This window comes from Sebastes fasciatus, chromosome 4, assembly GCF_043250625.1.
Source record: "Sebastes fasciatus isolate fSebFas1 chromosome 4, fSebFas1.pri, whole genome shotgun sequence".
Lineage (NCBI taxonomy): Eukaryota > Metazoa > Chordata > Actinopteri > Perciformes > Sebastidae > Sebastes > Sebastes fasciatus.
Window position 1 is genome coordinate 32,201,107 of NC_133798.1, and position 27,847 is coordinate 32,228,953.

Consider the following 27,847-nt stretch of genomic DNA (forward strand, 5'->3'; position numbering starts at 1 on the left):
GATACTCTCCCCCCTCCCCCTCTTCCTTCCTTCCTTCTCCCTGCAGTTCTTCTGTTTGTTTGCACTCACTTGATCCGGAGCGGAAATTCCTCTCTCTCTCTCTCTCTCTCTCTCTCTCTCTCTCTCTCTCTCTCTCTCTCTCCGTTTTGTGAATGACAAACCTCATTAACAATTCATCAACACAGGGGCACTGCTCCATCCTCCATCCGGCCCCCCGTTTCCAAGGCGACCGCCTCTAGGTCCTCCTCTGATTGGCTGGCTCTCACATCATCATGTATCCAATGAAACGCCTCCTCCTGTTTGTAGCCATTCAGCAGCAGAGGGAGAAGAGAAGAAGCACTGAGAGAGAGACTGCAGAGCTGCGATTCACAGCAGAGACACAGACACAGACACAGAGACACAGAGAAGGACGCACAATACCTGCATGCTTCACATCCAGAGACAACAACACATTTTCTACTCTGGATCTCCAAACAGGAAGGTGGAAGAGTACATTGCGCACTGGAGCCTTTGGAGTTATATAAAAGCAGAAAAAGCAGCAGCAGTGTCGCAGAGTCGGTTTTGTGCGACTCATTGATAAATAACACAGGATCTCTCCGGACAGATGCATGAATGACCGCCTCTGAAGGCAATCTGTGAAGAAGAAGAAGCGCATGTTATTGCATCCAAAAGCGCACTGGATCAACATCTGGAGTGATCTGATTTTCTGCACTTTTATATTTTTCTTGGACTGAAAACAGATTTTTTTTTATTTTGGGGATTCTTGCTGCAAACCAGATCTCCAAAAAACCTTGCATTCTTATTGAAATCCTCATTTACTCCTGCTTCTAAATGCTCGACAAGCTGAAGCCCGTCGTGCAGCTCGAGTCGGTGATGGCGATCAGTAAGACGGTGTGTTGGCTCCGGGAGCAGCTGGAGACGCAGACGCGCAGAGACGGCCTGCTGGTGATGGACTGCCGGGCCCAGGAGCTCTACGAGTCGTCGCACGTCGACTCAGCCATCAACGTGAACATCCCGAGCCTCATGCTCCGCCGGCTGAAGAAGGGCAACCTGCCGGTGCGCTCGCTGCTGTCCGACGGAGAGGACCGCGAGAAGTTCGCGCGTCGCTGCAAGACGGACACCATCGTGTTGTACGACGAGTACAGCCGCGAGTGGAACGAGAACGTGGACGGAGGCTCGGTGCTCGGTCTGCTGCTCAGGAGGATGAAGGACGAAGGCTACAAGGCCTACTATCTGGAGGGTGAGTGAAGGTTCATTCACAGCTTTTTTAGGGCCTCTCATTCATACCATAATACTTTATTGTCAGACAGGTCTGAAATGTGTTTTGCATCACAGCAACTTTCCATTTGCAACATCAAGACAAGAAACAAGGATACATACACTGTTAAGAATTTCCAAGTAAAATAACAGTAAATAACTGTCAGCAGGGTTGCCTTTATGTTGCTTTATACTGTTAATGAAAAATACAGTTTGAACTGTTTTTTTTATTAATTTCACAGTATTTTACAGCTAATTTACTGTTTAAAGATACATTATATAGATGTTTTTCATCTTTTTTAACATTATCTTACTGATTTGTTTTAATGCACTATTTATTTTTTACATACATTTTAATAAACATAATTTTTTTGCGTAGATGAATAGAGCAGGTTATAGACATAGGAATAGTCACACTAAATACAATTAAAGGCACTTGTTAGGAAAAAGGCTATAATAGACTTCTTGACACTTTTCCCAAAAATGTATGTCTATATCTGGCTACAAGCACAGAATGCAAACCATAACAACATGTGAGTGAAGAACATCACAGAGCTAATTCACTGATTTTTAGTGCATTTTGACAAAATTGCAACAGAATTGCGTTCCCTGGCAACAGTTTGGGTCCATGTGTACTTCCTGTCAGCTGATGACATTCACATACACTGCAACCAGGAAAAAAACTGGGACACATTTAGAATGTTTACATTTAAAATTGTGTCAAGGGTCTAAATATTGTATATTTGTGACATCACAAATGGGCCGAAATCCTGACAGCTTGTTTCAAATGCAGAGTTTCTGAATACGGGCTGTGTGTATTTCCCTGTGGATTGAGTGTTTCGATACTTTCACAGTATTTATATAGGACTTAAGCCTGCTTATAATAAAAAAAACATGAAAATCTCACTTTTTTATAATATGGGACCTTTAAGGAAAGAAAAAAAACATGCAGCTAAATGACTCTGAATTTGCAGTGTAACATCCACTCATATAGAGGCCTTGTATTAATGGCATCTCTGTTTCATTTTCCCAGGTGGCTTCAGTAAATTCCAGGCCGAGTATCCACATCTGTGTGAAACCAACCTGGACGGCTCCTCCAACACCAGCTCCCCCACCGCCCAGGTGCTGGGCCTCGGCGGGCTGCGCATCAGCTCCGACTCGTCAGACATCGAGTCTGACATCGACCCGAGCAGCGCCACAGACTCGGACGGCAGCCCGCTGTCCAACCCGCAGCCCTCCTCCTTCCCGGTGGAGATCCTGCCGCACCTGTACCTGGGCTGCGCCAAGGACTCCACCAACCTGGACGTGCTGGAGGAGTACGGCATCAAGTACATCCTCAACGTCACCCCCAACCTGCCCAACCTCTTCGAGAACGCCGGGGAGTTTAAGTACAAGCAGATCCCCATCTCGGATCACTGGAGCCAGAATCTGTCTCAGTTCTTCCCCGAGGCCATCAGCTTCATTGGTGAGTAATCCTGCAGAGCTGGAGACGCACACTGCAGCTGCAAACTGTTAACCTCGGGCCTTTGGCTTGTTTTCATGCTCATCCACTGCAAATAATGAGGATTTTCATTATTGATTTAACTAAAAAATACAAATTCTTGAGTCAGAAAATGGTGAAAAATGTCCATGATGACACTTCAAATTGCCTGTTTTGTCCGAGAAACAGTTCAAAGGTCAAATATCAATGTACACAAAAAGCAGGAGCCAACTTGATTATTCGACTAATGATTTCATATTCACTTAATTCCTCGACCATGTGTGATTGTTATGAATGTGTGCAGACTAAGTGAAGGGGGCCGAGGCAGATAGTCACGGACATAATCTTATTAATGGGATATAGTCTTATCACTGCCAGGAAGTTCTTAGGTTCTTATTGTGCAATTGAGATTAGATGAGGTGTCCCTGGCTGTGATGTTATCAGTCAATCAGGCGGGGACACACAGAGCAGGCAGATTAAGGCCATTGTGTTGAGGCAGAGCGATACAAGTCTGCCTCTAATGGTGCGCAGGCTAAAATGCACTGTGTGTGTGTATGTACAAATGATTTGACTTCAATGGAAGACATCCTGGCCTATCTCCTCTTGTCCCGGGGCTTGTGTAATTGCAGCACAAAGGGCGACGTTGAAACGGGAGAATGGGGAGAGTGAACGAGGGGGGAGGGTGGTAATTCGAGCGCAACAGGAAGGAAGTGGCATTGAAAGTAATCTAGGACATGGCATTGCCTCCCCCTCCACCACCCCTCCCCTCTTTCCTCCCTCCACATTACAAAAGGAGCCATTTACAGGCCCTGTTGACATCCTGTTCGCCTTGACAGGGTGCCCTCATGACTCCTACGTTTACACGCCCAAATGGCACCATTGTCAGAGTAACCCTGGCGAGCAGAAGAATGGTTTAATAGACCGTAATAGTCAATTTCCCAACCGGCTACTCTTGGGCCCCAAAAAAAAAAAAAAAAACACGAAAGAATGCCGGCTGTGTTTATGTGCGCTACTGCCGCAGCAGCAGCCCCTGTTTGTTGACTGACATGCCTGGGAGATAGCCAGGATAATAACTTCCGCTGCTCTCCCTCCTTGGAGCCGCTCCAACTCCCAACACAGCTTGACTCAAATGTCACAGATGTTTATCACAGGTTTTGTTCTGTCTGTGTAGAAAGGGGCTACACTTTTCTTCTCTTGTAGGAGTAGTGCGCCTAAAATGTGCAAATAATGACCCCTAACCGGTTCATAACTTCAAGGTCTAGTGTGTAGGATTTAGGGGGATTCATCAAATACTGGCTCTAGAGAGAGACTTAAGTGTTTTTACGTTACTTGTATTCAGTTGGTTGCAATCTGCAACCTCACCACTAGATGCCACTAAATCCTACACACTGCTCCTTTAATTATTATTATTTTTTTTTAAATAAAAGGCAAAGCAAGCAAAATGGAGATGTCACCATGGACTTTTCTGACATTTTAGCGACTAAACATTTGATTAATTTGTCATGAAACTTGTTTTTTAACCACCTGCTGCTCTAAATCTGATGTGTACTAACGTTTCCACCCTTTTTGTCTCCCTACCAGATGAAGCTCGGGCACAGAAATGCGGCGTCCTCGTCCACTGCCTAGCCGGCATCAGCCGCTCCGTGACGGTAACGGTGGCCTACCTGATGCAGAAGCTCAACCTGTCCATGAACGACGCCTACGACATCGTCAAGATGAAGAAGTCCAACATCTCGCCCAACTTCAACTTCATGGGCCAGCTCCTTGACTTTGAGCGCCAGCTGGGCCTGAAGAGCCCGTGCGACAACCGCATAGCACCGCCCAGCCAGCAGCTCTACTTCACCACCCCGACCAACCACAACGTCTTCAAGCTGGACCCCCTGGAGTCCACGTGAGGCCTGCCGTAAACAACCCCTCTCCTTGCTGGAGGCATTCGTGGGCCTCCTGATGGAAAAGCTGCAAAAAGTTTCTCTCTTTTTTCCGCCGTCTGCGATGAGACCGGGGCGCTTGACCTTATTGATACAGCTGGCTTGAGGCGACTGCTGCGGAGCGTGGTGACTGGAGGGCCAAAGCTGTCTGGCCGAGACGCAGCTGCTGTTGACTCAATGAGGAGAGACAGTCAAAGAGACAGAGACAGAGAAAGAGGAGCAGATACTTTCTTCAATCTGATATCACTGTTGGACTCCTGAGGTCTTATATCTCTTTCTGTCATTGTGTCTTGAGGAAACTTAAAGTGATTTGTCGGACAGCTGTACGTTATGCTTCTAAGCTCCTGGGCTGGTGTGCCAAAGAGACGTGATTGTTCAAACTGGACAGATCTAATAATGAGACTCTTTTTCTATGTTTGTTTTGGGGTTTCCCCAAGACGCCAAGGTGCATTGTCTCCTTCGTCTTCTGTGAAGACTTGCCTGTGTGGGGTTGAAGCACCCCAGCTTTAGACGGCACACTATTATACTGGACTCGATTTTGCATTTGTGGAGTCTTTTCAAGCATTTATACGTTGTGTATATATCTTAATATAAAAGACAATACAGTAAAAAGCCTTGCTCTAGTATATCTACCCTTTGCAACAAGTGGGTACTCTTTGTTTTTCATATTCTACTTTTATGTAAGCAAACACACTGCATATTGATCAGTATGTTTCAGTTGATTATGCCAAAAAATCAAGTAGGCTTTCCAAGAATTGTGCAAAAACGTGTACATGTGTAATATATTTGATAATCGCTTTACGTGTGAATTCAGCCGACGGGCCTTGTTTTTGCACCCACCTTCACAAATCAAAGTCACCGTGGTTGTTTGCCTTACGTTTGCGCTCAGAAGGATTTTATTTTGCATTAGCCTTCAGAGATCGACCAGTTTTCAATTTCATTTTCACAACAAAAAGTCAGTGAGAAAGTTCTTTAATTTGGCACCACATAGCAGAGACGTTTGAGTCACAACGGCCAACATGTGTTGTCTGGATCTCTGAAGGCTAATCTGAGTAATCCTGATCTGTGCACAAGGGGTAGAAGTCTCTGACAATGTGGACAAAGTTAGGAGGCTTTGCTCACATCGCCTCTTCAGGGAAAACTCTGTGAAATGCAGTTTTTATTTGTCAAAGAGAAAATGAAAATGGAGCTTTGGAGGCTCGTGTTGCTCCCCCTCTACAAAGAAGGCCATTCGACAGAGGAAGCTATCTTGGTGACCTCTGCCAACCCCCTCACTTTCCTCTCTTACGAATGTAAAGAAAAGATAAGTTATTAATAAATTGCTATTTTGTCTACACTTTACTCTTTCCATGCCTGTTCTTCCATTGTTGGTTGTTTTGTGTGCTTCCACAGTGTTTATCTAAGTGTCTCCACGCCCGCAGCACAGTTGAGTGTTAACCAGCAGGGCCGAGTCACGACAACAAAAACATGTCGCCGTGAATCATGAGGCTGTCCACGAAGCCCTCGCTGTTCATTAACTACACCGCTCGACGCATCTCGCACTTAAATCCCCAGTTCAGAATTAGCACGTCCTGTCACATGATTCTTGTGTAACAACGCGTCGTGCACACTCTGTCCTCTGCGACAATCATTCACAAACTGCTACTCAACAGGTACACGGTGATTCCGGTCGTGCTGTAAACAGCCCGACTGGTTTTTCCAGGTGCAGCGAGGGCATCGGGTTCACACCGACACTCCCCCAGGCACTTCCTGAAGGCGGGGCCTCCGCATTCAGCCATCAAAGGGAGCTGAAAGTACATAGATGTGGTGTTATTTGATAGCAAGTGCGGCGGCGTGTACCTGTAAAGACCCGGAGGCCCCAGGAGAAGATAATCCTCTCAGCGCGGGAGGAGGAGCGCAGTCTTCTCACGCGAGCAGCTACTCGCTTCACAGCTCAGCAGAGACCCGCCTGCACTGCACCAACATTCACACACACACACACACATACTGATAAACAGCAGCAGCAGAGTGTGTGTGTGTGTGTGTGTGTGTGTGTGTGTTAAATCCCTGGAGTGTGTGAGGTAAAGAGACAAGCAAAGCATTGATCTCTGTACATTAAAGTTAATAGACAAATGGACGTCAACTGATTATAACGGGGGATTTTCGAAGACAGTTGGTCTGCTAAGACCTTGATTCTTGCAGCACGTATGCGCTCGTCATGGCGTAAAGTCCTCAAGAGTGAGTGTGAGTCAACACAAACAGCAGCTTCACTGTGATTAGCTGCTAAGAGTCGCTTTAATCGTGAAGTACAGTGAATATGTAGACAACATAGACAACACTTTGAGTTCAGAGTCTTGAAAAAATTGCATTTTCCCTTGAGGATTAATTCTTCTTCTTCTAGGATTTCATAAAACACACAGGGCCAACAGTACAACTTATACCAAAAGTAAACAATGTAGAATATAATTGGACAGTACTTCATCTCTTCACCATCCATTTATATGTTTTCCTTAATATGTACAGCACAATACAGAAAATACAAAACAATCATATATATCTGGAGAGAAAATAACATGCAATAGAGGTAGGAAGCCGTCTCATACAAAGACTTCTTGTAGAACTCAAAGCAAAATAAATATTAACTATCAATAATATGTGTTAGATAAGCAATTACTAGACAACATGAATCGAATAAAGGAGTGATTGACGTGCCGTTTTTTAGGTTTACACTGGAAATACAATCTGGCATGCAGCTGAACAAAGCGAGTGAATCATTGGCTACGTAACAAAAGGCCCAAAACCTGCACACTCATGTCCTAAATGACGTAAATGATTTATAAAAAGACTCCTACATTTCAGGAGGTGCCAGCGCTATCCCTTTTGCCCACTTTCCTGTTCAAGTAATATTTTCCGTTTCCTGGGTAATCATTTCATAATAATATGACTCTTACGATCCAACTGTAACAGCAAAGCACACACAGTCATTTATTTTTTATATATATTCATTTAACCTTTATTTAAACAGGAAGTCCCTTGAGATTAAAATCAATGCTACAAAAATGATGAAATAAAGCATGTCAAAAACAGACAAGGGCAATTCAAAATAGCAATGAACATGTTTGTTCTAATGGATCTTAGAGTTCTTCATTTGTCATTTTACCCGCAATAATTTGCATAACTAAGGGAAAAACACAGGAAACATACAGTATTATCCCTATTTATGTATACAGTACGGTATATTTGCGGTATATTTGTGTTGTATACAGGGTATTCATTGCATCCAGTCACACCAAACAGTCTTTCAGGCATCATTCATTCAGTTTTTTGTTCCAGCTTAATGTTTAGGGTCACAGGGTCTGCTTGTTGCAGCATGAAAGGTCAGCGGTTTATCACAGGATTAATGCAGATATAGTGTACAGGCAATGAGTGATAACATTCCTATATCACTAATCCAATCCAGTGTCCAATCCTTCTAAATTGTAGAGCTAAGCTCAGGGGAACGCTGGATGAACATGTAAACGCTATACTGAAAGGCACTTGGCTGGGAACCAGATTTAAGTTTTATAGTTGCTATAATTGCTAAACAGTCACTAGCAAAAATGTACCAACGTCATCCTCTGGGGACCATGAATGTTTGTACAAAATTGATTACAATCCATCCCATAGTTATTTATATTTCACTAGGTGTTGGACCAGCATTGCAATTCCTAGTCTTATGTTTGAGCAGATAAAATGTGTTCAACAGTCACAACATTGAATGATTTAGGTTAAGATTGAATATTCAGTGTGCATGTAATTAGAGCTGCAATGATTTATCAATTAGTTGTCAATTATTAAATTAATCGGCAACTATTTTGATAATCGATTAATCAGTTTTGAGTAATTTTTAAAGAAAAAAAAAGTAAAACTTCTCTGATTTCAGCCTCTTAAATGTGAATATTTTCTGGTTTCTTTACTCCGCTATGACAGTAAACTGAATATCTTTGAATTGTTGACAAAACAAAACATTTGAGGACGTCATCTTGGGCTTTGGGAAACACTGATCGACATTTTCCACAATTTTTTTTGACATTTTATAGACCAAAGAACTAATTGATTACTCAAGAAAATAATCTACAGATTAATCAATGAAAATAATCATTAGTTGAAACCCTTGTGTAATCAAACTCAGTATTTGAGAGGTAAAAGCACACATGTTCAGCCAGCAGTGGTGAAATTCAATGTCTTGCTCAAGGACACTGTGACAGATTTGGACTCGGTGGCTGCTGCAGGGGATCAAACCTGTGAACCTGCAGGTGAAGGGACAGGTCTCTGCAGCCACCCGGATATCGTCCATCAAACCTAAACCCGACTATATCCAAGTGCTTATTCTTAGCATGGGCCGCTGTGATGTCATGGCAGGACTGCGATTGACGGATAGGGTCGGGGGCATGCACGGCATGCCGGGCGCCCCGGGAGGCTCTCATGGCCGTTCTTCCTGTCTGCGGCTTGGCCTTTCGTGGTTTTAAAAGCCTAGGATTAAAGGGCACAGGAAACTGCCGGCGCTAATTTTAGACAGGCATGTAGATGGGCTTGGCAGACCCCATCAGCACCTTCATCACAGCGGCACGGCGGCTATGACAGGGCAGGCCATACAGGGATCTGGAAACACGTACGGCTGGGTCACGGTGAGGGCTGTCGGGGGGGGTCGGCATGTGGACATATGGTCGGATGACAGAATGTACAGTAGTGAGGAGGCAAGCAGGCGTTCAGACTAAAAATAGCTGTGCATTAAAAACATGTGAGGGTCTGCATTAGTGGGTCGCTACAGGTATAGGTAGGAGATACAAGCATCCAGTTTTAAGATGTTTTTTTATCAGATGTTTATGATTTTAAGAGATTAATGAGGTTTCTACATATTTATAATGTTTGATAAACAGAACTATCTGAGAAGGCGTCATTGGAAACTGTTTGGAAAAGGGCAGGCACTTTTAAAAAAATACTTGGCAGGTGATTGGATGAACCATCTGTCAATCAAACTCAGTCGGGAGAAGATCAAAAACATCTTTTCCATCAAGAAAAGCCTTCTGTGTCGTTCTTTGCTCTTCTTTCAATGAAGAAATACTCTCCAGTTCTGACATAACTGATGCTATTAGCTACGCTAACCTCTTAAGGATTGTTGTTCAGAACGAACAGTCGCCTCTCCGTGTCGTCTCACACACCTAAACCACGCCGGTAGCTCCTCGCAGTGCGCTGATTGGTCCGTGCACTTGTTTGTTGGACACAAATGCATTACTTGAAGCCTGACAAGATGGATTTCAGTGTGACATCGTGAGAATCCAGCTGCCGTGCGATGTAAATCATTTTATCCTCTCTATCGATAACAGAAATGCCCCGTTTATGTTACAACATAATCTACTAAGAATGTGTGCTTGGCTGCACATATTTCATTTGCCAATGCATTGTGTTCAAGCCAGGTTCAATGTCCTTGCTAGATGATGCTGCATTGTTTTTGTTCATATTTTTCTTAATTGTAATTTTGTACTCACTTTTGTGCTGAGAGTTAGATATGATTGATACCTGTGTGTTGAGACAATATATGTTTTTTGTTTACATTGGCACAGTAGAAAACATGAATAATCCCTTGTCACCCATTAGGTGCCTGTTTGTGGCTCGGTGATCTGTGACGGGTCTCCTCAAAAGTTGGACTATTTCATCACTAGAACACTACAAGTTTCAGTCTTCCATTGAACTACATGGAGATCAAAAGCATTTCTCCTAAACAACACACTCTGTGTGAATGGGTTGTAATAAAGTGCAATAAAACTTAAGATTGTCATCTGTGAAGTGCGCTTCCAGCTAAATGTGATAAATGTAGCGGTTCTAACACTATGGCGGATGTATGGGAAAGTACTGTGGTCACAGATGGCTGCATGCAGGAAGACATGAACCCTGAACGTCGGTGCTGTTTGGCTCTTCGGATGAGTCACGAGGAAGCTGTCGAAGAAACGACGTGGCAGACAGAAAAGTCATGCAAAGAAACAGTTGGACTGGTAAGTGAAATATATGCTGTACATCTGAAGTGATGCATTACTTCTCTGAGTTACAAGAGTCATGCTAAAATCAACGTAAATTCAACTTTGACCTCTACTGGCACCAGTAGGAGTTGCATCAACATCGATAGAACTTTTTTCCTGATATACACTTATTTTTTTTCACAGTAGAGTCGAATAAAACAGCCAATTACAAGTGCGATCCAGATATCACCATGCTGAATATTGGGATAATAACAGCTCAACTGCTATTTTGGCTGGAGAATGAGTTTTTTTCCGCAGAAATGCCTCACGACTCCAGGTGCTCACTAATAACGCCGTGCTCCAGTTGGAGCGGCTCCGTTGCCAGTGCGTGGGGGAGCTTTTGTTCGGGCCAAAAAGTAACTTTTTAAAAGTCTGAAATGAGCACCTGGACAAGTAATTGTTGAGCTGCTGGTACCAATCAATCAACTTCTGTTACGTCGTGGTACAGAGCATGCCTATTTCTCCTAACACGTGTTGCAAGGGAACATCCTGTAGTGTTGAAAATGCCACATCCGTTTTATGATTGAGTACGGACATGACATCCAGCTGTGTGCTCCGCGTGGAGCGCGGCTGCCCCAGTTCCCACTGGATTTTTGGCCATGAAAATAAAGGCAAGAGGTGGCGAGGCTAAACTTGGCGCGCCTGCTAATCCTCTGCTAACGGTTCCTGTCCATCTTACCCTCCAGCGACAGCGTGTTGACAGCAGCCTCCGCCCCCTTCATCGCTCCCTCCTACATCCATCCCTCCATCAGCCCCCCCACCCACCTGTCTCTTGTCACATTGCTTCCCCCCTCATCCACTCCAGCAATTTCCTGTTGCCCTCGCAGATCGTGTTACAAGTTCCAAAATCGCAAAGGCAGACACACACACACACACACACACACACACACACACACACACATTCACGCTGCCTACAAGCTCATTCTCAAAACACACACAGACATAAAAGGGCGCAAACACACTCTCACACACAAACACGCACACACTCACTCTTGCATGCCAGCCATGCTATCATTTTCACTGCCAACCCTCACAATCTCATCGCTACACCATCACACTTTCCAACTCTCTCTCTCTCTCTCACACACACACACACACACACACACACACACACACACACACACACTCACTCTCTTATACAGATTATTAATCCCGCTCAGGGAACAGGCTGTGACCAAAACCCCATCGGAAGCAACAGATGGACCAGCTCACAAAAAAACAACAAAAACCCCCAAAACACTTCCTGTCGGTGGATTTACACACACGCATATCATACACACAAACACACGCACACACACACACACACACACAAACACACAAACCTATCAGACCATAACACCTCTCATGAATGGTTATGATAATGGGGTTGATGAGGTTAAGATTAGAAAATCCAACAAACAACAAACACCACTTTAAAAAAAAGAAAAAAAAAGGTTATTATTTTTGTTATTATTATTATTATTATTATTATCATTATTATTATTATTATTATTAGTAGTAGTAGTAGTAGTAATATTATTTTTAATTTATTATTATTTATTATATATATATTTATTTTAAGGTATTTATCTATTAATTTTATTTAATTTAGATTTGCTGTATAATTTAATTTATCTTTTTACCTATTTATTTTTTTTCAAAATCCCTGTTTTTCATTGTTATTTATTGGTTCATTGAGTTTTTTTCTTTTTTTGTCATCCTTAAAATTCCTCGGTATTGTGTACCTTTTTTTCAATATCAATCGTGGTGCCCTTTTTACGTGATACACACATCAATAAAAATGTTGAAACTAAACATGACACTATTATTTGGTGAGATTTGGTGCAGTTGGAATTAAAGTGTCTGTGTTAGTGTGAGAGTGAGGTACAAGGACATGTGGGGGGGTGACGGCGTGGTGGCGGCAGGTTGTACATTTCCTTCTAATTGGGCAGCAGGCGGTCTGCTAATTAAAAAGCATATTAGCGCCTCTTTCCACAGCTGAGAGCAGTGTGAGTGTGTGTGGCATCCGTTCATCAATTTATTCATTCATAAGTGTGTCTAAAATTGCATTATATCTTAAGAATTTACACAAGTCCATCCTTTTCTTTCCTTGAACTTTTACAAACACTTTAACAAATATATGATTTAGCTCCATTTCAATTTTTGTGTAACACTTTTTTCTGTGTGCTCACTGGAGTCTCACTGTTTAATGACGCTTAACGCCAGATGGAGGTTCACAGGTCAACTATGAGATAGCAGGAGACACTTAGTGTCTTTATGGTCTCTGCACTCATATAAAAACACACTTCCTCTCACAGCGTCAGCAGGACGAGCCTGTTGCTGCTTAGACAGCACTGCTGTCACACTCAGCTTTCATCACCTCTCCTTTACTCCCAACCTCCCACATGGAGAGACCTCCGTCTGCAGCCCAACACTCCCATCACTGACAGCTGATGTCCTCCCCTCCTATAGGTCCCGCTGCATCTCCGACTGTAAACTGAGATCTTATCCAAGTATCTTGATATGTCTTAAAGCACATTGCAACCTTCAAACATGTGTAGGATCAGCAGCAATGTTGACATCACCCTGCGTAGGTCTATATTAAGGTTCAAAACAGAATAATATACATTCTTTTCAAGTTTTTAATTTTTTTTTTAGCTATTTGAAGTGGAAACATATTGTGTTACCATCTATGATAAACAGTGACTTCATGTGTCACAGTCTGTCTCTGTCCCTATGCCCAAGGCCCCTTCATTTCCATAAGCGGTGTAGTTGAATGCCGCCCCAAATGAGGGAAGAAACAAAAAAAAACATTCAAAATGTATAACTTTTACTATTTATTTTACTAATACTATGTCATGGTCCGGGGTTTTTGCTTAGATTGTTTCCTGTTTTACTTTGAAAGTTCACTCTTCCTCATGTGTCATGTGTTTTACTTCCTGTCTGGTGTGTTTTCCCGCCTTTGTGATTGTGTGCCCCGCCCTGATATATTCCACCTGTGTCTGTCCTTGTGTATTTAGTCTGTGTGCTTTCCCTCTTTCAGTGTCAGGTTGTTTGTGGTGTTCCTCGTGTCATACTGGTTTGGCCTCAGTTTAGTTTTTTTGATACCAGCTTTTTGTTATTAAAACTCACCTTTTGTTGATTTTTACCTTCCTGGTGTCTTGCATTTGGGTCCACCTTTTTGAACTGAAACCATAACATACTATTTTAAAAGTGATTTCAAAATAATCTTAAAAAAAAGCCCACAACAACATAACTATGTAGCCTATTAAATATGCCCTTTCCTAATGCAATAACTCCCACCTTAAATTCATTAGGGAAAGTTGGTAAGACTACAACATGACCCATACTACCATACTATTTAGTATGCCAGGATGTCCTGCTGCAGCCAGTCACATATTGCAGTATGCAAGCCAGCACGCTTTTCTCACTATTCTGACCCACGATCCTCTACACAGCGGATTTGATATGAGTAAGAGGGTCAAAGTTCAAGGCACAATGTTATGACAGAGTGGTACAGTATGTCCCAACTGTCTGCATATTGCATGCAACAGTATGTACTTTGTAAGGACAGCTGCAGTATGTACTAAAAGTAAAAAAAAAAAGTATTTGATTTGGAACGCACCCTAAATTTCTGTGTGAGTGTATGAACACAATGATTGATAATGGAATTGCAACATTGCAAAGGGTACCAGCTAAAATCTTGCCTAATTATTCAGGGCCGACTTTCCCTCCTTACCCAGTCACCTGACTGCCCCAACCATCTACACGCCTGTTCCCACTTTCCTCGTCTGCTCTGCAGTTGCCATCCCCGCCCACCTGCTCTGCTCACCTGCATCTCATTCTCTCATCATCAGCCTCTCACTACATATAGCGGCCCAGTTCCATTCATTACCTGCCAGATCATCAAAGTTACCTATACCCACCCATCCACCCTAACTCCTCCCTCTGTGTCTATGTACACAAATCAATACATTACATTTTGTGACTATTTAAACGAACTGCTGTGCGGCTGGGCTGACTTATCTGTATTCTGGTATCTGCTTTGTAGCAGATGCCGCCCTCACTGTCTGTGTGTGTTCTTGTGCTATCTTTGTCAGGACCGGTTTGAGTAAGGACATTTCGTCATGTCCTCGCTTCTTCAAAGGGCAGTTTGAGAGTTAAGACTTGGTCGTAGGGTTAAAGGTCAATCAGATTCAGGTTAAAGTTAGGGTCGGGGGGGCTAGGGATTGCAATTATCATTAGGGCCTCATAAGTATAGATAGAGTCCAAACATGCGTGTAGGTTTTATTATCATGGTTCCCCACTGTTAAAATCATCACTTGTGTCGTTGGGACCTCTGATCCCGCCCACGCCCTCTGGAATGCTGGGAAGGAATGTCTGGAGTAGGGGGAAAGTCAGAATGAAGAGCTTTGTTTGGGACTCTGTGTTTTGCTCTCTCTCTCTCTCTCTCTGTGTGTGTGTGTGTGTGTGTGTGTGTGTGTGTGTGTGTGTGTGTACAGTATAATACAGTGTTCTCTATCAGCTATTCAGCCCACGCAATTTCCACAGCAAGACGTTTTTAGTTTTTTTCCAGTGTGATCATAAACCTACCTAGACTTTGCTCTGGAACAGTCTGACATTTTAACACAATACTTAACCTTTAACATGTTTAACTCTGACACAGAAATAATCTTTGAGTTTTGAATTAAAAAACTTTTTTTCATTCCAGGTAAAGCTGCAATGTGTTTTTGAGACTTTTATCCACAAAGTCTCTTTGGTAGCAGAGTGAGTGAATCTGTTTACCACTAAAACAAATGCCCATTGTTCCAAGGCCCTATTGCTCCGAAAAGACAAACAGCCCATGGCTAATTATTATGCAGAATGACGGCAGTATTTTTATGACGTCAGTTGGAAGAAAGGATTTCGTTGGTCAAACGTATATTTCCATTGGCAGAAATCCATTGAAATCAAGGTCCGTCCGAACATTTATTACCCCGCATGAATGTTCTGCAGGGGTGTGCAACCATTGCTCGGTGTGAAACAGCTATAAGAAAACACTATTAATTATTTGAGCGGCTAAAACTTCAGCTTCTTTTTACATATTTTATCGCGTTTCCTTTGGAAATGTCCTTGTCCATGATGAATGAAATGTGGGTGTTGTGTCATTCCTTCTATGGTTACATATTCTTAAAAACACACAAAACTGATGATACATATCAAATCTTTGGTGTTCAATATTCTCGCAACTGCACTTGGAGTTATAGGACTGAACCTTATACGTCCAAGTTTTCATATTGCTGTGAGTAAGAATGTGTTTTTAGACAGCTTTACTGGTTAAATGAGACTGGAATAAAGGCAGATGGTGTATTCAGGATGGAAACAGGAACACTCACATCCAAGTTGCACATGTCAGCAAGTATCTGTAGTGCTGAATACATTTTATCCTGACCTCTGGAGGAGAGAAAGCAAAATCAAACTTAACTAGAGGAAATCATTGTTTGAGTTTGTATTGAAAATTTCAGTAACAACGGAATTGCTCCTGAGGTGAACAATTTCGAATCTAAGCCAGGTGCAAAGCTGCCGCTAACATCGACAAAAGGTGGGATCAAAACCTTCTCCTGACGAGCTGCGAAGCTTGTGACAAAAATAGTTACGGTGTTCAAATTGCTGGGTTTGTCTTTTTCTCTCTAACAGAGTTGCAGATGTGCCCTCAATTTCCTCAGATCCCCCCTTCTACCCCATCAAACCCACCAAAACATCACCTGACGAGCTTTGCTGCCGGTGACAAAAATAGTTTGACCGTTCCCGCCGCTTGAGTTGCCTCTTTATAAGTTGGCGGATATGCTTGCATTTCTTCATAACACCCACCTTCCTGTCCCTGCATCTCCCTCTGTGATCCATGTGCGGATCTGATGGATTTGCAGGGTGCTGATATAGCTGGCTGTCAAGCGCTGCACGTGCTACTGCGAGCTGTCCCAGATACATGGGGGAAACATTGGATTTTCATGGTTTATACCATAATAGGCTTTTACCGTTATAGGCATCCGGGCAGAACCAACCTGGATGGTTAGAGGAGCGGGTGTTTGATTGGATAATTGTTGGTTCCAGCTCTTAGTATCCAGAGGACAACAAGCTCTTTTTCAGCTACCAACAAACGTGCTGTATCATCACATTCAAACCAAAAGGACCAACCACAGCCTATCAAATAAGCAAGTTGAGACATTATTTTTCAAGAATCAGATCAAGCAATGATAACATAACAATGTAAACAATAATATATACTGTAGCATCACAGATCTCCGTGAACCGTGGCTGCCATAATCTGAGCACATTCTCATTCCCAGGGCGTCAAATACCAAGACTTTGTCACGGCCGTCGGCGTGTGATACCGCCGCACAACGCACCCTTTAGCAACAATATGAAACGCTCCGGGCGTTCCATTAACTACAATGTAAACTCATCCGCGGCAACAGTAAACGCTCAGAGAAAATGCGCCGGGAGTGTGGTGACGTAGTTTAAAGATCAAAAAGACACACACAGGGCGGGTAGCAGGGGAGGTGGATGGGTCCAACAAACACAAGACTTTCATCCAGGAGACCGCTGTTTATGTCCCATGTGTTAAGTTTTTAGTTTCACGTTACAATCAGCTGTTCGTGCCTGTCCCGTGTTCACAACGCTCAGTTTCATTTTCACTTTAAAAACGCAGTAGTTTTAAACCCAACCATGTAGTTTTTTCCTAGTGGTTTTGTTGCCTAATCTTAAAGTTGCGCCAAGGGGCGTGAAAAAGCAGCCGTATGTGACGAGTTGGGATGAGATCGTGTTGATAATGTACATTTACTGAAGCTGACCTTTTTTCTTTGAATCAAATGTGAAAGTTGCTCATAGTGCCAGATTTAGAGAATTATCTTGCAACTCCTGAGTCAGTCTGAGTGTCATTTTAATGCAAAATTAAACGATTATTAAATTATGTTTTTAGCATTCAACAACAAGTCATGAGGCCATGAGGAGTCAGCTTCTTCTGTAGTGGTTAAAGCTGAAGTAGGCGAGATTGGAGCAAATATGATTAAAAAAAGTTATTTTTATAAAACGGTCGCTATACTGTGACAGTAGTACATGAAACAGGTAATCTGAAAAAAATCATGTGCCTCTGTGTCCTCCGGTGCTCCGAACGGCATCTGCAAGATTTGTGAACGTTGTGAACGTGGGACATGAACGAACAGCTGATTGTAACTTGATGCACAGGACATCAACAGCGGTCTCCTGGATGAAAGCCTTGTGTTTGTTGACTAGGCTGTCATCCCTACATCCCTGGCAGTAACACTTAGATACGTTTGTTGAACAATGTGAAAAGGATAGTGGTTTTCATAGGTTAATGGAGATGGCATTTTTGCTGAGAAAAAGGCCTTTTAAATTCTAAAAAGTCTAAAAATGGATTTGAGAATATGTTTTTCTGAACATTATTGTCATTGAGTGAATTCAAACTAAAGCAGCGCAGCAACCTGCAGCTGCAACATCACCTGTTTCCTTTCAAATCATTGTGAGTCAGACTTATGAAACCTTTCCTTCAAAAACTATCTTTGGCTCCCTCATAAACCTTGAATCAATGTGTCCTTCCACCCACACAGCCGCCACCTGAAGTGACTACAGTGATCTTTCTGTTTATGCTCTGCTGAAGAATAGAGATGGAGGGAGCGAGATATTAAACAGAGATAAAGAGAAAGAAAGAGAGAGAGCTATAGGAAAGAGAAGCTGTGGTTGACAAAAGGCGATCTCTTAACGGCCATGAATCATCGGCGCTGTCTCCATCGAAGCCCACGCAGCCAACTCAAGAGGAGTATTAATAGTCATTATCATTTAAAAATGACAAAATGAGAGAAACAAGGCGAGCAAACATCACATCTCGCCCACACAGACAGACCTGCTATCAGGCCCACTTAACTGATGCTGATTTTGTTTTTTTCTCTGCCTTCATTTCTCATTTACACTTTCAGCATAGTGTCAGTTCTGTCCAACACCTGTCTGGTGTCAGTCTGACTGTGATGCAGGAATACATCAACAAATTTCTAAATTGTAGTTGACTATAACCCTCACTTATACTCTGGGTGTATATGCATTTTTATAAACACGGGTGCACCCGCTAAAAATAAACGACAGACTCCTTTGCCTTTCTGTTTTTTTGGGGGGGTTTTTCTGGTGTGTCACGTTCAACATCACGAACACGCTGGAAAACAGAGTTAGTAAACTGTGAAAATGTTACGGTTGGCTGCTACTTATTCAGTCTCTCTGTCAAACTCTCAAACCAGAGTTGGTGATTGTTGGAACAGTGGAAAGACTTTTAAAGAGTTTTATTTTGTTTCTGACAAGTTTGAATGAAATGTGTTGTTTGACAATCAACAAGGTTAAATTACTGTTTCTGTAAATGGAGTCTGGTGGCTTTGAGGAGCGCATATAACGGCTTTTTAAATCTAACTTGGTGAATTAAGGGTTTATTTCGACCAAACCAGAGCTGGTGATTGTTGGAACAATGGAGAGATCAACAAAGATTGTTTCAATAAGTTTTATTTTGTTTCTGTCGAGTTTGAATGAAGTGCGTTTCGATGATCAGCGAGGTAAAATTACTGTTTCTGTCAATGGAGTCTGGTGGCTTTGAGAACAGCATATTAATTGTATGTTTTGTATGTTCATAAATTATAATAATTGTCCAAATTCTTGTTGATTTTATTTATTATATATTCTCATCAACGCGTTGCATTTTTAGCGTGTCCACCTGGGTGTCATGTTTCCATCACCGCTGATTGGAGATAGAGCCGATAAATACCTGTGACTACTGCAGAGTCAGTTTTAGTGATCAAGCTGACTTTTTTTTTTGTTCACCCCTTTCAAACAGCCTATTCTGCAATGCAATTCATATTTTATCTCCAAATGAAAGATTAAGTGGTATTCTGGAGAATGAAAAATGTCACCAAGACAATTTCATGAATAGTTTAAATGTATTTGGGAAACAATGTGAGTGAAACCCATTCAGGTTTCTTTTCTACACAGAGTTACATGTTGTAACTACGTATTTATTATATTACACTTCCATAAGATAATGAGATACAATTAATGTCAGAGTACAACAGATGATGAGTAGATCCAGAATACATACATTTCTATTAGATATCATAAATATCATAGAGTACAAAGTACATTAATATCCTCATATCAGGAAAATCCTTATCCAATCAAAAGGCTGCTTATATTTCAATAACATTTTATAGTAATGAGGTTTGGACAGTGTGCAGGATCCTTTCTTGTCTTCTTGTCCTTTCTGATGTTGAGTGCTACATTTTTTTATTTGAATCCGTAAAGCTGCATTCCTCTGATCGTGTGTGTTCTTTCGTTGTGTTGACTTCAGACATCCGTACTTTTCTTCCCATCTACCGCCCCTATATTAGGGAAACTATAATAATATCCTAGTCAAGTGCTCCCCTCCTGTTTCTCGCTGGTGCGGCTGTGTTGTTTCCCGTCATCAGTGTCCGCCCACGGCGGGTTGTTGGCACGTCGAGGAACAGGAAGTGGAAGTGGGTGATTAAGGCAGATCCAGGCCTGCCTGCCTGCCCAGTGTGTATCCAGCCCAGGTATGAGTAATGCTGTTGACACAACTGTGCCACTTCAGCGACAGAACAGTGGAAAGAGAGCTAATAAGGGAGACAGTGGGAGGAAACAGCACTTCATCACTTCAGCATCCCAGCACACTTCACCAGCTATTGGGTGATAAACAGAATACTTCACACGATTGTCGACATATACCAGAATAGACACTATATGTAAGTCATACATGACGCTGCTGTGCATGTAGCTCTTTCATAATGCTGCCGTAACTGGACTGAATCATTCTGGTTTATCACAGCGTGGTGATGTCTGCAACTTATGAAGACTTTGACGTAAAACATTTAGGCAGCTTTCAATTGTCATGATGTTACTGATGCAAGCTAGTGTAGCTAAAAGTGCAGCCTGTGTTTTCAGGTGCAACATCTGATATTTAAAGGGGACCCATTATACCTTTGTGCTTTTCCCCTTCGCTTTAGTGTGTCATATAGTTTTTTTGTGCATGTAAAAGGTCTGTAAAGTTATAAAGCCCAAAGTCCAGGCCTAAGGGAGTTCCTCTCCCCCACAGAAACACTGCTCCTGAACTGCCTGAAACACCTTGCTTGAAGTTCCGCCTTTTCTTCCGTAACATGGTGATGTCACCAAGTAACACATTTGTATAATGGCTAGTTTGGCACGCCCTACGTACTTAAAACATGGAAGTGTACTGCTATTTAATGTGATTAACGTTGGCAGTCATTAAGTAGTTTTGAAAGGACAGACTTTTTTTCAACTCCGCCAGTCTCCTCCAAAATCTGAGTGTAGAGCCGGCATATATTCACATCAAACTATGTGAAATTAGGGTTTATTTCAATCAAACCAGAATTGGTGATTGTTGGAAAGACTAACGATGTCGGTGAGTTTCATTTTGTTTCTGTCAGGTTTGAATGGAATCGAAAGTGTTTTACGATGCTCCGCCACTAGAACAGCAAATACACGGAACAACTTTACTAATATGAAAGCTGAGTGGCAGCGGGGGAGTGGAGAGGGGGGTAATCGTGCTTGGGCACAGAGCGAATCAATGAAATATATGAAAATGCCCTTTAACTTCTAATTACATGTTCTCCGTCGTGATCATTATGTCTATATGCTACACTGCTATCACGCTTAATATTATCCTCAATCAGAGAAAAAAGAGGTCAATATAGACACCCCCGTGTGTCCTCTTCGACTCATCGTGCGTCTCTGTTGTCATGCCAACGGTGGCGAGATAAATAAATACACATCATATTCGACCATTAGCCAGCAGAGGCTTAGAATGGAAAAAAAGACACCATGGTACAGACAAACAGAGCCTGTCCCTGGTCTGAATGAACCCTCGCTTGCTGCCTGTGAAAGGGAGAAATGAGTTGAATGGAGGCTGTTAGTAGCTTGTCATGTTTTTTGAGCTGCATATTATGTCAGCTGTATTCTACTGATGTTCAGGTTTTTATTGCTGTATATACTGAGCTGCTGACTCCTCCTCCTCCTCTGGAAGACCTTTTTAAATGAATGAGAAACTGACTCTTCTCCCTAAAGATATATATAATGTTTATTCCCTCAAACATGTTTGGCTACACAGCCTTCATCACAGCGGTGCCTTCACCCGATTCTCCATTTTTTTCCAATGTGGTTTATTAAAGGAATGTAACAGTGCTAAATGCGAGATTGGGAACATTTCTATTGTGTCCGCACGGCTCTCAACATGGCAACAGCTGAGCCGGCAGCTCGCGGCTAACGGTGAAAAAAATGGCAACCGTGCTGACAGAGCTAATAGCGTTAACCTGAGGGGGAACCCGAGGCTTGGCGCTACGCTATCGGTCAGGGCGGTGTTGTCAGCTGTAACCGCCGTATGAGCACACCGCAGAGTGGCAGCCAGGAGTTAGGCAGTGGGGCACGCTCACATGCACTAACATGCACAAAAAGGCACACACGGCCAGCCCGGCTATGTCAACAAAGCACAGAGAAGCTCAGATACAACACACACAGAGGGAGAGAGACTTCATACTCTGCTCAGGTAGACATTACTCATCTATGTCTTTACACAGCAAATAAGTTGTTTGATGCTATATTAATAGCTATTAGGAGGTCTTAAATAAATAAGAAAAACCACCAGCTCACCAGTAGCTTCTGAGATCTTCACACCTAAAGAAAAACTTGAGAGTTTTAACACTGAGGCACATTGAGTTTCCTTCATTCTGGTTATGTCTAAAAATAACAAAGGCAAAGATATGAATCTCTTATACGGCATTAACCCCGTTCATATATAAATAAGTGTCCATCTATGTATTTAATCCATGTATTTATCTCTGCAGTTTCCCTTAACAGGTTATTCTTCACATTATTGCAAACAAGTCTCCACAACGTCCAAAGAACACAGGAAAAATAGTGATTTAATGAATCAAAGAGGCGTTTCTTCCTTCATTTTCCTAAACCAGCCTTCAATGAAATACCTCGAACCTGTTACTCTTCCCATATACTCTCTCCTGAAAAAGGCCTTGAGCGTATAAACACAGCAGCCAATCCTTCTGCTAGAGTAGAGGAGGAAGTCCATTAACAAACAGCGGGGGCCACACCGGATGGCAGAGCCCTGGCACTTGATGAAGGCTGGAGGCTCAGGAGCCGACAGAGGCTTGTAAATATTTTAGTGTGTCTAATGTAATGTTTTCCCTGGCCCCCCCCCCCCTCCCCAAGAGGCGCTAGGCGCTCAGTTTTACTCCTCACCTCATTTCATAATGTCTGATTATTGATTCCTGAAGGAGAAAGGTCAGAGGTCAGGGTCAGATGCACAATGGAACCGCTGGAGCTGGTCGGAGGTTCAGTGTCTGGCTCAAGGACATGTCAGCAGGGTGGATGTTCATCAGCACAGGAGACTTTAAAGGGTAATTCCACCTAGTTAAACCCATTAAATGAAAGTTAAGCCGCTTTTACAGAATGCCTTCTCTTCCTTAGTATTAGTTTCTGTTGTTACCTTTTAACAACCCGTTCTCACTCGTACACGAGGATGCACATGCATGCACGTGCACAGGTGACGCGATACACAGCGGAGTTGCCACTGATCTACAGGTGGCGGTAAAAAGTCAAGATATGCTGCAATGCGCCAGCAAAGGCAGGGAATAAGAAGATAGTAGACATGGATGTAAACAATGCATGGTTTGAAATACTTAAAAAAATTGTCTTTGCAAATGTTTTATAAGGAAAGAAATGCACTCATGCTTTTTGGTAACATAAAGCATGTAAATATAACCTCAGTTTCCACAGCGCACCTTTAAGAAATTCCTGAGCTGAATCTACATCAGCCAGACATGCTGGCTCCAGAGTTTCAGCAGAGAAGAAACCTCTGACCTGCCGTTTTTTTTCTTTGTAAATGGAGCGAAGGCTGACGCTGAGCTCCGACACCGAGCCTGTGGGCCTCCGTCTGTCGGACTGACACTTAGGTGAAAGGTAAGAAGAGGAAACGTCCTGAAATCAATATCCCCTTTGTGTCGACGGCTCGCCTCTTCCACCGGAATCCAGACATGTTAAACCTCCGAGCAAAGAGGGACTTAAGCAGATTTAGCAAACCGCTGCTATATTATGCTGACGGAAAGAGGCTTCTGGTGACATGAGATCTCAAAAATACATAAAGAAGCATGTTAATGGAAATAAATGCCACAGGATACCTCAGTGTGCACTGTTCAGGATTACTTCAACTTGACTCGGTACTGCATACGAAACAGAAAAGAAAGGAGGCTACGGGGCCTGGAATTGACTTATGTTTGCCATTAAAGTAATTAATACCTCTTTCTAATTAAGGCATAGTTTAAAGGAGTTGTAACAGACTTTAATAATGTCAAACCTTTCAGATCAGTCAAGCCAACTTAAAGAAATGTCATATTTAGACCTATTTCAAATGTATTATTACTGACTTTTAAGCTACAAATAAGTGTTTTATACCACCAATAGCCATTAGTTACCACTTCTATCTATGTATCTGTCTACAGTATCTAACAAACATCTGGTTAATGGGAAACTGAGACTACTGAGTCAAAAGCTTTCGCAGGCACGTAGCAGCCATATGATAATATCATAAATATCCAGTGAAAGGGAAGTAAGTGGGTTGAACCATCTGTTACGTCAGGAAAGACATCAGACATCATGTGTTTGCATCGTTTACAGCCACTGATGGAGTCTACTTCTTGGTGAAAGTGACCTCTCCACCTCCACCTCCAGGTAAACTCTGTCTGTAGTTTTCTCAATGAATCACGTCATCGGGTGATAATGTGGGAGGAAAATTGCTAACACAGAAGGAAATCCATGAAAACAGACAATGAAATAAGCCATAATTTAGCCTGATACTCGTAGGGGATGTGTGCGTGTGTGTGTGCGTGTGTGTGTGTGTGCGTGTGTGTGTGTGAGTGAGTCCATACTTACTCATAATTGTCCTGGTGATTACGATGAAACCCTAGAAGGCTGCTTGTTGCATTACTTCCTTCCTTCTCTGTTCCTGGAGACCAACTCTAATGACTAACATTTACTGACTAAATTACACACACACACACACACACACCTTTATGCCCACACACACACATTGTGGACACATAATCGCAGAGACGCAGGCAAGCACACACTGGAAGTACACTTTTTAAACCTACAAATGTATGAATACATCCAAATGAAAAGGAGTTAAGAGCAGAGCGTTTATTGTCAGCCCAGTCTCCAGGAAAAAATGTCGGCATTGTACTTTTCTGCAAACTGCGAGATACGTCGAATGTGGACGTTTTTGCATTCGGTCAGAGCAGGTAACGTAGTATATCGAGCGATCGTTATTGAAAGTTACGTGGTATGATAACGAGTTTAACAAGCAAAAAAAGTCCTTTAAGTGTGGGTGGGTCAAACAAACACAGGACTTTGACTCTTTGATTTTGACGTGATACTTGTAACGTAACGTAACAGATGTCCTTAGCCGACATTTCTTACGTAATGTTACATAAGAAAGTCCACTAAGGACCACTAAGTTACGTTGTTATATTTGGTTGTTACGGTTGTTACGTTACGTTGGTATGTTATTATTTTAACATAAATCATGATATTTTTTCTAACCTTAAAGAAGTAGTGTTGTTGTCTAAACCGAACCAATTATTTCACAACGTGAACCACGTGGCACTGTGCATTTCTGCAAGTGTGATACGAGGCTGATATGAAACGTATTTATGAAACGTATTTTTGGTTCAGAACCACAGAAACGTACAATGCCAACATTTCTTTCTGGCAAATGGGTTGCTATTGTACTTGTGAGGACTCAAAGGCATAGCACTCTCTAGCCTCTAACCTTAACCTCTATATATATTATATTTGGGAAAACCAAAACCATCAATGTGTTAGTTTGTCTCTCGATACTTTCCAACTTATATCCTGTCTGTGGCTCCCAGCCCATTTGTTCCTATTGAAGACCAAAACGTTTAAAGAATTTGTCAAAAATATATATATATTTTTTTTTAAAGGCTAAGCAATTTCTGGGCCCTGTTTATTTTTGTTGGGGACAATTTTCAGCTATGGATTAATACACATTTGGTGCTCTAGAAGGTATTTCAGGCAGCAGGAAAGTTATATGATGAATTGGAAATTAAAAAAATAAAATACAGTGTGTGTGTTCATGGTAATGAACATGTCGCTTAGTGGCTTATTGATGTGTTTTTAATAGTTTCTCCATAATTAGCTCTATGGCACAGAGTGATAAGCTCTATTAGACTTTGGCTATATAAACAACACTTAATAGTAGGTCTGTCGGCAATAAGAGAAATATAGAATATCACCAGATTTTTGATTATTCAACATTTATGGAAGAAGTAAGAATGGAGAAAATGTCCTCATCCTCAACGCCTCAAACTTCAAATCAGTCCTCACTAGATAGAAGTACAAGGACACACACGAAAACCCAAACAAACCAATTCCCATTTAATGATGATGTTTACCAGTGGCAGTGTTCTGCCTCCTGTCAACCCTCCCTCCCCCAAAACCAAACACACACACACACACACGCACACACACGCACACACACACACACACAGGAATGTAGACGGTCCCTCGCAAAATTGACCGCCACCTGCCTGGCCCTGACCCTTCCTCCTGTTTTACAATGCAGGAGGAGTGTTGAATTGCCTTGACCCCTCGTTCAACTCGGCCAAATTGATCCTGAGGAGTGAGATGGATAGGATTGCGGGCGAGCCGACAGACTGACGGGCAAACAGAGTTCAGTTAACATTGCGGTTTCCTTCTGGTCAAGGTAAAACAGCTGGTTAGAGGAGTGAATATCAGCCACGTTAGCCTGCTGTCACCACCTTTTGTTTTATAGCGGAGGAAATAAAAAGAATGGAAAGTGAACTGCTGGTTGAAGTCATACAGCATGTTTTTATCTTTAAAGTGATACTCCACTCAAAATGGATCTATTCAGTATAAAAAAGACAATCAGCTGGCTGTGAAAACTTTGTAGTTTCTTTCTTCACAGATCCCAATGTTGAGTAAAGTAGTATCGAAACATCCACATCAACGTAACCCACGTCTCCATTGTTCACCCATATGATCACTATGTTCCAAATAGTCACATTTTCTTGCCAAAATAGGGTAAAATATGCTACCGACATCACAGCCCGTTCACACTCACAGGGCGTCAAATACCAACGCTAAGGGTTACGCAAGGCACCCTTTAGCGCCGGAATCTATACGAGGATCTACAATGAAAAAGGTCATACATATTGGTCATCTTTTTAAATCAAAAAAGAAAAAAATACTTTAATTTATTTATATATGGAATATATACGAATATATCATATAATGTCAAACCCTGCAAGCACAAAGCCTGGTTCTTTGGTTTTCACAGTAAATGTGTGAGCATATTGTTTTAAAGGAAGTGGAGGAGCAGAGAAGCAGAAAAGAAACTGGAGTAACACCTGTTTGAGCAATCCACGGCTACACCCACGGCTTCCCAGAAATGCTAAAATATCATCCCATACTTTCCTCTTTTTTTTTTTCCACCGCTCTCCTCCTCTGCCCTGCTCAGCCCCTCAGGCTGGATAATAGAGAGCTGAGAGCGACAGCTGCACTTTAACTGCCCCAGGAGGGGGCATCGAGAGGGCGGGACTGCTAGAAAAAGGGGCAATGAAAAAGGAAATAAGGAACTGAAAATAAATTCTTTTCAAATGAGAAGGAGGGGAAAGCGTTTCAGTCAAAAGGTCACAAAGCTCACACCTCACCTGCGAAGTCACCCCACCCAAAGAGGAAGGCGTGAGAAAAGCAGCATAGTGTTAATTACAGAGTGCGAGGAATGGGCTGGGTGCTTTGTCAAAACATTTTGCATTTATCTAAGCCAACAAAAATGTCTTAAATTAGCATTATGTATGTGAAATATAGCAGCTTCTTGTTTGGCAAGTCCTTTGGTTATCTCTTCCAAAGTTGAAATCATTAGTTTGATTTTGTGAAATCTTAAGCCAAAGAGGTATAAGAGCTCCTAGATAACTTGAAATCTTTTCATTGTGAAACCACAAATACTATTTCAAAGTACACAGCAATGTGTAAAGACAACATTTAACCCACAACAC

At 42.3% G+C, this 27,847-nt stretch overlaps 1 protein-coding gene across 1 annotated transcript; it reads left to right on the forward strand.

Annotated features, from left to right (window-relative positions):
• The first annotated feature begins 308 nt into the window (after positions 1-308).
• On the forward strand, positions 309-6,001 carry dusp6 (dual specificity phosphatase 6). Its single transcript, XM_074633675.1, has 3 exons — positions 309-1,240; positions 2,291-2,722; positions 4,319-6,001. The coding sequence occupies exons 1-3, from the start codon at positions 832-834 to the stop codon at positions 4,630-4,632; spliced, it is 1,155 nt and encodes a 384-aa protein (XP_074489776.1). The 5' UTR covers positions 309-831; the 3' UTR covers positions 4,633-6,001.
• The last annotated feature ends 21,846 nt before the right edge of the window (positions 6,002-27,847 follow it).